This window comes from Falco naumanni, chromosome 2, assembly GCF_017639655.2.
Source record: "Falco naumanni isolate bFalNau1 chromosome 2, bFalNau1.pat, whole genome shotgun sequence".
Taxonomy (NCBI): domain Eukaryota; kingdom Metazoa; phylum Chordata; class Aves; order Falconiformes; family Falconidae; genus Falco; species Falco naumanni.
Genome location: NC_054055.1, coordinates 122,407,662 through 122,421,404, shown reverse-complemented (window position 1 = coordinate 122,421,404; position 13,743 = coordinate 122,407,662). Strand labels below are relative to the sequence as shown.

The following is a 13,743-nucleotide window of genomic DNA, read 5'->3' as shown; positions in this document are numbered from 1 at the left end:
TCCAACCCAAACCATTCTCTGATTCCATGATTCTATGAACCACACAATAGAAAATACATATCAACAGGCCAGTAGCTTCCTACTGGGACAGCCCAAATTCCACCCATGTGCTGCTTCCTAGGAGCTAGCGTAGGCCTTCAGATGTGCCTTGCCTACACAGATAGGTAGCCTCAAGGACATAAGTCAAATTTAGGCTGTCAGAATATGGCCAGGAGTGTTCTTGTCCACCTGGAGAATCAGCCTACACATCCTTTTTGTTGCTCCAGGTGTCTTTTTACTGTACAGTTTTGCAGGTATTCCTCTCACTCATGTCCGTCCGTGCCTCTGCCAAGAAAGCAGCCTGCTGCAGTCTGGCTGTGTCTCCAAGCTCTGACAGGCAACAGCTAGGCCGTGCCATCAGCACACCCAGGTACTCCAGGTCCTTGTGCTAACCATGTCTTGTCTGCCCTGGACGAGGTGAAACAGGCACACAGGCGTCCATGACCAGTTGGCCCCTTCACCCCTATTATTCAGAATGAAAAGTCCTACGTCAGAGTGTTGTACTTAAACCTCACACCTGTGAATGAAACTGGAGTTTTGTTAGTACATCTCTGTTGCTAAATAGGCTAGGGACAAGGAGCAAGGTTTAATGCTGGAGCACTGATTCTCCATAATGCCAAACTGCTGCCCGGCTTTTTAGCGTACTTCTGGCCAAGGCCAGCTAGCATCTCCGCAGCAATGCCTAGGCACCAGAACACCTAGCTACCTAGCACACATTAAGGGCTGCTTCCAATAAGATATATAAATAAAATATGATCATTATAAATATTTATATTATTGTTAAGATAAGATTTCGGTTTCTTCCTCCTGTGAAGTCTTCCAACACTAACCCAACAGGCTCTACATCCTCAAAGCCCTCCTTCCTCCTCATCCTTTCGCCACATCCCAAAGCGTGTGACACATCTTCCAGTTTCATACCATACAAACAACAGTTTCATGTGTCACAACAGAGTTTTCGTGTTATATCAGACATTTTGAAATAAAAAAAGACACAAAATTTACAACAATACTAAGGTATTACAACCACAGCACAGTATGTACAGCCTTGAGGAGACCCACAGCACAAGCACCATATAAGGTAGATGTGACCCATCTAGCCACTGGCCAGAAAGCAGTGCCCAGCCCTGTTCTGTTTTGTGCTATAGACAGAGCTTATATGGCTTACGCCCAGGGCTGGTGAGGAGGAGTCAAACGCATTTTTGCTCTGCGTGCCTTCAAGTGATGCAGGCCCTCCCATAAACCTGCTGTGGCAGATGAAATGACTGGTGAGAAGCAGCTGATGCAAGTTCATGCTGGCTGTCATAACCTGAAAATGAGGGGGATTTCCTCTACCCAGACAGACCATGTTTCCTGAATACCGAAGGAAGAGCAGAGACGACAGAAGTCAGGAGGAAGGGCAGCATGGGAAGAGTGGGCCATTTGTCCTACCTCCCACAGAGCCAGTTAAGCTTCTGCAAGTGGCTGTTCCAGAGTCTGACCACCATCAATAAGTCAATTCCGCTTCTCTAAATCACAAGCCTACTTTAGGTTCGAGCACGCACCTCCCGGGCATGTAAATGTGGGCAATTCTCCATTGGTATTGACAGCTGGTGCACTCAACAGCAACACATGGGGAGCAGCCAACACATTTCCCTTCCCACCAGCCCCCTGCAGCAGTGTCATATTGGACATCACTGTAACGGAAAAGTTAAAAGAAACCTTGCTGAAAAGAGATGAGGAAGAATTGACTTTATGTTTAGACAGTGCTCAGGGCTGCAGTGGGACGTGTTTTGGGGGATGGAGTGCAGAAAAAGTGGTTGAAACTGCGTCTCTGCTTCCTCTCATTGGCAGAACCGCGTGAGGCTATTGGCGTGGTGGTGGTGGCGGCATTTGACCTTGCTTTTCCTCATCTGGTTGGGAGACCCCCCCCAAGTTTGGAACGTCTGTACATGGAATATGAAGAGGATGATGATATTTCCTTTGCAAAATGGATGAGCAGCTTCTGGGGCCACAGCTTGATCGATGAGAATGAAAAAGAGGGTAGAGGCCACAAGAAACGTCAGGCAAGACCCTTTAGCGAAAGGAGAGCTTCCCTTCCGGTAAGACCTGTGCGCAGTTTTCTCTCTATGTGTGCGGTTTATGCATAAACACAAGTGCCCTCCCCAGGGGCATGGCCCTAGAGATGTACGAGGATGAGTATGGTGCACCTTGCCAAGTAAGCTCAGTTCCTACTGGCAGCAGCGAGTTGCTTTTTGAACTTAGCAACCTGCCAGGGCCAGGCCCCCGGTGCTTTTGGAATACAAGAAACCCATCAAACTCCAAGGTGAGCCACTGTAGGACCAGAAATGTAAGGAGAAGGGTGTAATAACTGCATAACTGTGTATTACAGTGGTGTTCTGTCTGCTCAGCATGACCTGACAGAGATCAAAACATTTTGGCAGCTGGCATACATAAACATTGTCCTTAATGAGTCTGTCCTCATCTGTCAAACAATATACCCCCCGGTATGTATTCACAGGGTTTGGACCTAATTCTGCAATTAGGCTGTCTCCAGGAGGTTGTATGCTTTACTCTCAGGTATCCAGCTGTTTGCAGCTGTAACTTCTAATTTAAGCTAGAGGATGCAGACCCTCCTTTTTTAAAACACCTGACTCAAAATAAGGATGCAACATAGAACAAAGCTTATTATACCGTAAAGTAAGATTTTAAGGTAGAAGTGCATTCTTCATTCTTAAAAAAAATAGCTGGGAAAGGGGCAGGGTTCACACATAGAAGCAGGTTTTTAAGAAAACTCACAACTGTGTGACCGATTATCAAAAGGAAGTTAAACTGAAAACAGCTGTTCACTTGAAGACTGTTGCTTTTATTTCAGCTTTAGAAAAATGTTTAGGTGGTCCAAATCTGGCTCGTTTTTGCCAACTGCATAAGTTGGCTTACCAAAAATCCTGTTTCCTTACAGATAATTTTTCACTTGTACCCTTACATCATTATGGATGCAACAAAGCAAATACTATTATACTGGGGAGAAATAGTTAATCTTTTTCAAACTTTTTTTTTTCTGCCATGCTATATTTTCATCTTGCAAATTCTCCTCCACTGGAGCTACTGTTCTTTAGGTCCCAGTACAGACTGAAGTGTAAGGATGTACGTTAAATCACTTTCCATCCAGCAAGCTACTGAACACATCTTTGTGTGTATCTGTGTGCATACACATACCTTTCATTTGAAGTATGTTCTTATATTAGATTTGTTCAAAAGGTATTTAAATACTTAGCTAAGAGCTATTCAAATACTTTGCTGGAGTTGCATCCCTGAATCCATACCTAGAATGTGGATTAAATTAGCTGACAGAAAGGGAAGAATGTGGCTTCTGACACTACTGTTCAACACGTTAAAGTTACCCTGTACACTTAATTATGTCTGGCCTTTACATTAATGCTCCACACCCATTTATATTGCTCCAGTAGTATTATACAAGAGATATAAATTTTAATTTCTTTATTTCTCAGTGCCAGAAACTGACTGGAAGAATGAGAAAAGGGAAGATTTTTGTGGGGATTTTGTGATTTGGGGATAAATTTTGAGATGAAACCTTTCTATCTGGAAATCTCTAATTAGTTGGTAGTAAAGAGCACTGAAACATGTTGTCTTAAACCAAGTCTAGAAGTTAAACAAATGGTCACTAATAATTCCCTAGAAATACCTTCAGAAAGAGCATCTCCTTGTTGACAGCAACAACATGGTATTGCACCTGGATGTGTGTTCTTTACCCAGTTATTACGCATTATAACGACTGTAAGATTCATTATTATGAATTATAACTACTCTAAGATTCAAAACACTTATAAGGTTAGTTAAATAGTCTTCATTTTATCAGAAGAGTGCTATTAATCAGAAGGAATAATAACTGAGACTAGACTGCGTCTTTTCTGCAAGTTAGTGCCTCCACAGCAGATTGCAGTGTACCCTTTCCTCTGTCTCAGCATCGTACATGGAGGTAACTTCGCTGTCCAGGTGAAAATCAAGTCAGCATGTCCTAACTGACACAGTGGTTGGCAAAAGTTCCTTGTGTAGATGCAATGGTGCTGCCAAACCAGCACTGCCAGCACACTTTGTCTGTACCCAGGGCTGGTATGCGGTGCATTAGCAGTAGTACAATCCTCCCCACGTGAGCTGCATCTGCACCAGGGGCATTTTGGTATTACATAGCAAAATACTAGCAGTATGACACAAAAGGTGGTTCTGCATCACACTGGAAATTGCTTTCAGCTCCAAATCAGTATGCTGGTCTTTGTAGTTTTTCCAGTGCTGTAAAAAGACATTCAAGCCACTGCTCTCACCTCAAACACAATGGTGAGCTCCTGTGGCATCCTCTCACAGTAGAGCCCCACAAAATATGGATAAAGCTTTGTAGAATAACTCCCAGACTTACAGCAATTTTCATTATTTTTTTCGCAATATCTTAGCATGCTTCACAGAGATTAACAAAATGAGTTTCACAAAAATGCTTTTGCTATTGTCATCCCCATTTTACAGAGGGGAACACAAAATTTTATTCATCCTTCATGGGGTCACTGGGCAACTCCACTCCCTTGAAAAGCGTCAGAGCTGTATATGTTGCTGTGGGCCAACACTGAATGTGAAAACTGCCCAGAGAGAACTATGTCATCTGTTTCCACCTCCTTTATTTAGCTTGTTCCCCTGGCAAACTTTAGACACATTAGCTGTGATACCCTTTTTGCAGCCTCCAGCTACAGTTTCCCTTGACACATTCTAGTTATTCTTCATCATTTTGGTTCAGGATAGTTTCTTACCTCCCAGACATTTTGTTGTGGGGAAAAGGTAGGGGGCAAAGGAGAACTGGTAAGAGCTTTACAACTCTAGAAATGTATCAAGTAGACATTGCTTCTCGCAGGAGGAAATATGATAAGAAACAGCTGAGAGTGGGAGCAGAACAACTGACTGATGTTGAAGTTGCTAACATTAATTTAAACTAAAGTCAGACTGAACATCTACAACAATGTTGTTACTACAGATCAGTTGGAGCCTAGGCCAAAACATTTTCAAGGAATATATACTTGGCTTTAAGTTTCTCGGAAGGAAAGGAAGCTGTGGGACAGCATCTGAATGTCAAATGTTCCAAAACATCCCTAAAGCAGTGGGGTCATGGTATAAACTTCAGCAAACAACTAACACTGGGGCTGATGCACTGAAGATTTGTTTTCTTAGTGACAGCTGTGCAAGCCCAAAAGATGGAAGCAATTATTTGTCTCCAACAGAAAGTGAGAAGGAGAATAGGCAAATTACATACAAATCAATTTCATGAAGTATCTTTGTTTGTGTACTTTTTGTGTGGTCTAGATGGGCAATTAGCAAAAGATTAGCTGTTTTGTAAATAGATACACTGAGCATGACCATCCTTTACACAAATGCTCAAGCAGAAAAAAGGGAGTAGTACTCAAGGGAGTGAGAATCAACCCCCGAGTACATGCTTGGTGCTTCTGGCTTTTCCAGTTCTGGCAAGAATTCCTCATTTTGATATAGGGGAGCATTTATCATTCTTCCTCCCATGCTTTTTCCCTTTTTTCGCCTCCTCCCCATTTTTCCAGTTTGAAAACTACCCAAGGTCAGATCCTAGGAGCTGGAGACCAAGGACACTTTGCTAAAGAGGCACCAGAAGTAGGCACAAGGCAGCTGCTGGGGCAAGGATGGGCACAGATACTGGAGCTGTGCTCAGAGACCTTTGGCAAGGGATGACAGCAGTGGCAGGCAGACACCAGGGTGCGGGTATAGAGATAATCTCTGTTGCCAGCAGCTGCTGAGACTTCAGGAGGGAAAGCATAGATTAAAGCAGCCTTCAGCCATTCTTATTTACAATGTTACCAAGGAATCAGTTTGGCACCAAATGTGTATACTAAATGCATGTATTAAATCCAAGATATAGAAAGAAAGCTACATGGATTTTATCTAAAGTCAGTGCTAGATCTGCTTCATCGCTGAGCTTTGTTTTATGACTCAGTTCTCCACAGAGTCAATCTTAAATAAAAGACCACCAATTTACTCTCCTAGTTATAAGCCATGCTATGTTCAAGCTTGACAGTTGTGCTGAGGCTCTTGTCCTCTGCAGGGTTGTGTCCTTAAGACAGCAACATGCTGACACACATAAGCATGCTGTCCTAGCTACGGTATTGCACCGAGGCACTGTGAAAAGAGGCATGACCACAGTAATGTGGTTGCATAGGTATGTATGTGTAGCTTTACCCTTAGTCCACTGAGGCAGACATACACTTCAGGGGAAGGCCTGTCCCTTTTCTGAACCGTTGCTGCCATGTCAGTATGTGAACTGCAGTCTTTTTGTTGAGGGCTTAACTATAAATCTATCTGTGAAAGGAAATTAAAAAGCAATGTTTCAGTAAAAGAAAACATTTACAAATATTGCAAAACAGGATTGTTAGAATACCATCCCTCATTTCAGCTGTCCTCCTGTTTTTTTTCCCAAACCCTCTAAGAATGAATACCAGTGATTTTCAGTGTGAGGCAATTTTCATTTCTAGGAAACAACGTATGTTGATGCCATTAAAATGACACAGAAGGCATTTAGCTTGTTGAGCTTGGCATAGCATGCTTACTCCTGTCCCTCAAGCACAATGTGATTGCTTTGATGCTTCTCAAAATAACAATACAATATGACCTTACAGAAATTACAGCTGTATTGATTGGTTTGAAACCAAAGTAAAAATAGTATGGCAGAAATCATTACCACTACTCTCAGAGGCAGTCCATAATACTAGTTACTAAAATAAGCTTATATCTGGAAAAGAAACCAAACTGCACTATGATCTGAAAATTCTTTAGTATTAGGTGCTTCTGTCAGGTGTAAGATTTGTTATTTTTAGCACCTCTCATCAAACCTGCCTAATGTGACATAGCCATAACCACATGGATGCACAGCCTCACTACTCAGAGAAAGGCTGCACAGGTCCCTGTTGTGCTGATACATTTAGAATAGCATCTGAGCAAGAGTAAATGGAAACATATAAAGGAGGTATTTCAAGTCTCTTCCAGCCTGAGATTTGTAGATTCATGTGGCCACTACACCAAGTCGGTTTAGCTTTCCACTGCTATTTGTTAAAAAAAAAAACAACAAACCAAAAAACACACCACCACTGCACCCCCCACCCCCCAATAAACCCTACTCTCAGTGTAAGGTTGTCTCCTGAATTTTCTTAGAAAGCATTTCAGGATCTGTGGGATAGACCTTCAGTTGTTACAAACAATCACAGCTCCCCTGAAGCCAGCAGAGCTCCTCAGAGTTACTCAGTAGCTGAAGGCTTAGCACCAGGCTTACACAAAACATATACAGGTCCAAACAGGTGTGTAGCAGCTGGGTGCCTGCAGTGCCCTAACTGGATACCTGCAAAAGTCTCATTCTCGGCACCTCCCATCTCCCTCTCACACTGCCAGCATCTCACCAGTGTTCAGCAACTCACCCTGGAAAAGCATCAACAGCTGGTAGGGCTTGGGCATGCCTGGCTTTACATAGTGCCTTCTTACCCATCTCCTCTGCAGGTCTGCCTATTTCTAAACCCACCAGCACCTGACTCCACAGGACACAGCCGTCCTTTATCAGTTTAATCTCCTTTACAGGCATTCAATTAAACACAGCTGATGCAGATCAATAGCTTTTATCTGCATGTCAGGTCTGGGAAAATTGAACCACACAGGAACTAAACACCTACCTACTCCCTCCCCGCCTCAGCCCTACAAATGGAATTGTAGGAAGCCTGTTACCTACCATTTCTCTGATAGGAATGTGTCCCTTAGTGCGCTGGAAGTGCTTCCCTCATTGGTTCAGGACAAATGAAACCATCAGAAAATTCAAACCTGAACAATAAGGCATCTTGCCTGCATGTAGGCCATGCTGAAAATTTGACACTGGTGGGCTAGAAATTGTTGCTGAAACACTGAAATGATCTCAAACATCTGATAAGACCTGGAGCACCTGTGGGTCAATCCCTGTATCTGGCTTATCTGGCCACAGAAGGCTGTGTCGTTGTGTTTTGAGAGTCCTGTCTAGAACCTGCTGCCTGATGCGAGGCATGATTTTTTGAGGTTATGAAGGGTTCTGGTTCCTTTTAGTGCCAGGAGGCTCTAAGAGGACCCAGCACACACTGAACTACTATTTGGGTGCCAAAATTTAGATGCTCAAAAACAGGAATAAAAACGAATTCTGCTGCCTCTGGAAAGCATGCTCTTGGCAGTGTGATTCTCCTGCACGTGAAAGGGAGGATACAGGAGTCTGGGCAAGGTCCTTCATTCTGCACCATTGTTCAGAGAGCGCTCTGTGGCAGAAAAAATCTCCCCTGTGTGCTCTGCTTTAATATTCAGTACTCAAAAAAGACCTCTTGTTTTTCAGGCGAGGCTTTCCTCCCTCCATACAACACGACTTCATGCTTCTACCAAAGGCTGCTCTTCAAGCCATCTCAGGGGCTCCAAGGAGTTTCAAGAAGACCAGGATGTCAAATGCCACTGCCACAGGCAGGCAAGCAGAACACCTTCGGCAGACAGCTCGTGCCCAGAGTCAAGATCAAACTCCATCCAGGAATTTGCAGAGTCCTTTGAAAAGCAATTGCATCTCAAAAGCAAACGCTCAGTTTCTTTGGTAGGTAATGACAAACTTAAGATCATGTGAGAAGAAGAAAATCCAACCAACTGATGAGCAGGCCAGCTTTATCCCTGGTGTAATTGCTGTGGCTTTGCTGGGGGAGGAGAAGGAATAAGCTTGAATTAGAGTGTCTCACATTATGTGGTCTTTACAGTAACACGGTTAACACGGTAGCATTAGCATGGGAATTCTTGATGTAGTGTTACCATCTAGACTTAGTAAAAGGTGTGTATCTTCAAAATGAGGCACTGTGCTGGCTGTGACAATGTTTTCAGAGGTTTCTACAGCTGTGCCAACAAAAAATAACAATATAAACCCAGGTTTGCTTTGCTTTTTCCATAAGACCCAGCTTTCTTTCTCACTGCTGCTGACCTGGTTTAACCACGTATGGTTATCTATATTTAATCATATATGGTGTTACCTGTAAGACTGCCAGACACAGTGGTGTTTGAGAGGCTTCTCTTTTAGCCTTGGGACTCCATCCATCTGCTTTCTTCAGTGTCACCACGCAGCTGTGGCAGCAGCCACTGCTGTAAGTGGCTGAACATACTTTCACTGTAAGGGCTTGCAGCCAGCAAGGGATTCTCCCCCATTTCATCCTTCTCTTCTCCCCAGCACTCTTTCCTGAGGCATGAGCATTTTCTGTATGGTTTGTGTTGATGAAGTAGCCAGTAACAGACTTTTGTCTGTGACACACTTTAGCACATTTTTGTTATTATGATACATAATAGCTGGTGTAACATACAACAGAAGGAAGAGTAATAAACCCTAACTCGCCTTTAAGTATCAGAACACTAGCAAATTCAGTCACCCTATTGAAAAAGCTTGAATAATGCTTGACATTGGTACCAAATAACAACAGAAGGAAGTATCTTTTGTTCTTTAGTTTGTTGACACTGACAGTTTGTACGGAGAAGTAATTTTCAGCTGTCTTTGCAGAACTTCTGTGCAGCAACAAGAAAGGAAAAAAAATCTCTTTTAAATAAGCAGCGCCATTACATGATCAGTCCCACAATTATAGTCCTTGCATGAGCAGTCCTCTAAGAATATGCAGAATTACAGTGATGACAAGTCCGTTATGCCTTTGTTAAGGTTTTAAGTGCATTCTCTAATCTTCTTTTTCCCCTTTAGGAACTACTCAGAATTTGGAAATTCACACTGCCTTATGTGCCAACCCTCACCAGTGGTTGTCTGGTGTATCATTTATCATTTCTCCAAAATGCCTATGGCTAGAAAGTCTGTGAGCATGTGATAATTGCAGGATAGGTATAGTGAGCATCATGCACTAAATACGGCTTCAGTTCCAGTTAAAAACGTGGATCCTAGTACCCTTCTGTAATCCATGTGTGTGAGGTGTGCTGGGCTGTATTTTAATCTACCTTTCAAGTAGACCAAATTGTTGTCATTCCTGTTGTCACCACTGAAGTCTGGGAGATGTGAAGGACTTGAGAATCTCAGAGAACTGAGTGATAGGTGTTAGAGATCTGAAAGGGAATTTGGGAGTAGGCTTAAGCTTGTATCTCCAAATGGAGCAGGTTTTTTGCAGAGCTCTGTGGATGCAATTCAAACCACCGTGAACACACAGGTTAAAAGCGGAGGAAAGGTAATCCCATTTCCTCCTTCCCTACATACTACTTTTCTCTTATAAACGTGGCTTTAAGGACATTTCATGACCTTTAGCACTTGTTTTCAGTGAGCTCTTTGCAGCTAGCACTGAACATCCTTCAGGTGCACAAAGAGGGATCATGTGAAAGCCCAGAAAGATGGACTCTGGACTGAGACCTCAGACCCCCTCCCTTTTCCTCTTCCATCTGTTCTCCCCCTCAAGTCCTCTGGGCGGGTGACCCTCCTGCCATACACAGAGTGGGATCAAATGCATGCTGACTCTTGCTGAGTTTTAGGGTGACTGGCTGGGGCCTTGAATATGAGCCCATCATATTAAATCTCATCTTGCTGAGGTAGGTGACTGTAATATTTAATTGTTCATTGCTAGTGAAATAAATTAATGATTTTTTTTTGTTCACCTGGGAATAATTTTTAATCTCCTGCAATTTTTTTTCCTGCTTTTTAGCAACCTGAAGGTGTGAAGGAGAGAAGAGAAAGGGAAAGATTGCATTTGGGAAAAAACAAGTCTCGTAAGAGAATGGGAGAGAAATCAGAGCCAAGGAGAGAGCAGGAAGAAGATGAAGGTTCAGAATCTGTACCAGCAAAACACAACGAACAGTTTCCATCACAAACAAGCATTGAGAAAGGATATTTATGCACAGGCAGCTAGAATGCATTGAGATAATGAGTTTTAACACTCCCCCTGAAAAGCAGAGGGATCATTCTTGTTTTGTTTTGGCTAGAAGAGGCCTGTTAGCTAGAATAAACCCTAATCTGTAAAATAAAAGTAAAATTCAACTGCATCGTTGACACCATGTTATTACCTTCCTGTCTTTACTTTTGCCATTAAGAACATGACCCTTGTCATAGGAGGAGTGTATCTGTTGCAAGATCCCAGTTAGCAATTAACCACTGTAAGAGGGTTTCAGGCAAGTTTAGCATTGTGGCAGGACAGTAGTGGATGCGTTCATTTAAGAGGAGAGCACGTATGTATTACAGAGCCGTGCAAAGTTATGCAAAGCCTTACGTTTCTGTCTTGATTGAAAACAGGCTTGTTGGCAGGTTTGGGAAAGGAAAGGTACACATAAAGGGCCACATGCTTCCTGTCCCTGACAGTCGCTTAGATTTGTCTTGGAAACCAGTGTCCTTTTGCTTTGACAATCTCCCGACTCCAAATTTGCAGAAGTAATAGAAGAGGAGCCCACATGTTCTCTTCTACACCTCCCTGATGTCTCATTTCACTTTCCTTGCCATGTCACTGCACAATATTAGCCTTGTTTCCCTGACATCCCCCAGCCCTCTCCCATGTCCTCCATCCCATTTCCCCAGTCACACAACTAGTTCTTTCTCCCAACTTTAACCTCATCATCTTGCTTCTTTTGTGGCCTCCCGCCCTCTCCATTTACTACTTTATTGCCCTGCCTGCCTCATAGCTACCAGCTTCTTTTGCTACACCTCCAGTTTTGCCTCATCAAAATTCGAGCTTTGCCAAAAGCTCTCCAGTAAAGCCTGAGATGTTCTGCCTCTCATCTTCCATATAACCTCCTCAAGGGGTTGCCACACATTCAGCGTGAGGCATCGCAATGCTTCTCCCTTTTCCTTTTTCTAGAACTAGGGCTAAACCAAGGGAATGGGAACTGGCTCTGTCTATGGTAAGCAGAACTTTGGAAAACTCTGTTTCCTCTGGCTGAACATCTCCTGAACTCAGGTGTAAATCTCATCAACTGTAAGTAAGACTTCATTCTCTGCAGAGGAAATTCACTTCCAGAGGCTCATAAACACATACATCCCCCCACAACACCCCCTCCTGCAACACGTAAGTCTTCCCTGCAGAGAAGAACCCTGCCCTCTTTGGGAACCACCTCCCCAAGCCTAGCGTAGAGAAAGCCTGCTTTGTGTAATGCAGTTAGAGACAAGTAAAGACCAATGAAGTCATGAGCAAAAGTCAAAGTCTGCTGGATTTTTCTTCCTGTGATTTTCTGTAATTAACGAAGATTTTATTGTTTTATTTTAGAGCATTAATTTTGAATGTTCAACCTGTTACAAAGCTTAGTGCATCCTTAAAAGTTTATAACACTTATCTCCATTAAAGGATTGTTTTTCTTTTTAAGTAGGGCTTTAGGGGATATGTAAGAAAGCAACTGAACCCTTGCTGGTGCTTGTAAATTGCTTCTGGCCTTATACATTAAATTAATAAATCTGACTGAAAAATGTTGTTCCTATGCATAGTCCCTGTCCTGCTCCAACCAGATGGAATTTTCACAAAGTTCTTCTGTCGGCTAACACTTCCATGCAGGCAGCTTTCCTTTTATAGCCTGAATTTGAACACTGCATTACAATAGACCTGGGTGGAAAGGAACATGGCCAGCTGTGCCGGAGTTCCTCAGATAAAACCTCTCACGTACATCCTTTCATGTGGCAGCCTGCCCTCATGAGTGCCGTGGCTGCACCAGGTTTGCCTGGATCTCAGAGCATGAGCCTTCTCCTCCTGTTTTCCAGCTCAGCAGGCCCAGCTGTATCCTGGCAGAATTTGCAAAAAGCTTGTATTTGTGATAACGTGCTGGTTGCACACCACACCTGATGGGATGAAAACACTGAAAAGAGCTAAAATAGAAAACCCCGTGTGCCTGGCTCTCACTTGCTGTTTACCAACCCCACCAAAGTGCCAGCCAGCCTTACCCCACCAGCCCAGGGGGTCTCCCTGTGGGCAGCCACCAGCCCAAGGGGTCTCCCTGCGGGCAGCCCCCGTGCAGCCGAGAGCTGCCACACTCCAGTGGCAGGGCTGGCAGCCATTCTGCTGCCATTGCTGGACTTGCCTGCCAGCTCCCTGCTCTGGAAACAGAAGCATTCAAATAACGTCCTCAACACTGTCCTCCTTACATCGCTAACAAATGTCCACTCCAAAGGGTTTTCTCTTGCTTCAAGTCATGCCCGATTGGAGCAATGGCCCTTTCCCATTTAGCCCCACGTAGTCAGGTGCAATAGTTCCTTAGAGAGACTGAAACCTGCATGACAGAATGAAGTAACTCTCCACAGAAATTTGCAATTATTATTGGGGATTGTGGAAGGAAGGTAATCATCTGAAGAGGAATCTGATTGCAATGGCATGGCTGATATTCCTGTTTCCACAGAAAGTAGATTTGGCACACAAGCAGTCAGAAAGATTCCAGAGGGATTTCATTCCCACAGCAGATCGTCAGTTCGGTGGTGACTGACACAGCAAGTAGTCACTGCCATGATTCCCACCCCAGTTCCCGGAGCGGTGCGGCCGGCTGTGGGCATTTTCTGCGCACACCCTCCTTCCTAGGCGAGCACTCTGCTTTTTCTGCTTTTTTCAAGAGTGGGATGGCTACAAATTGCATCAGAGTCGAAACTGGACGTGAAGGAGGTCAGTTAGTGGGAAGCAAAGAGGAAGGGACCAAATCCCATCTTTTCCTAAATGCACATTAACAGGT

General features: G+C 43.7%; 1 protein-coding gene across 1 annotated transcript; it reads left to right on the top strand.

Moving 5' to 3' along the window:
• The first annotated feature begins 1,709 nt into the window (after positions 1-1,709).
• Positions 1,710-12,503, top strand: LNP1 (leukemia NUP98 fusion partner 1). The gene is made up of 3 exons (XM_040583194.1): positions 1,710-2,117; positions 8,435-8,680; positions 10,755-12,503. The coding sequence occupies exons 1-3, from the start codon at positions 1,968-1,970 to the stop codon at positions 10,956-10,958; spliced, it is 600 nt and encodes a 199-aa protein (XP_040439128.1). The 5' UTR covers positions 1,710-1,967; the 3' UTR covers positions 10,959-12,503.
• Positions 12,504-13,743: the final 1,240 nt, after the last annotated feature.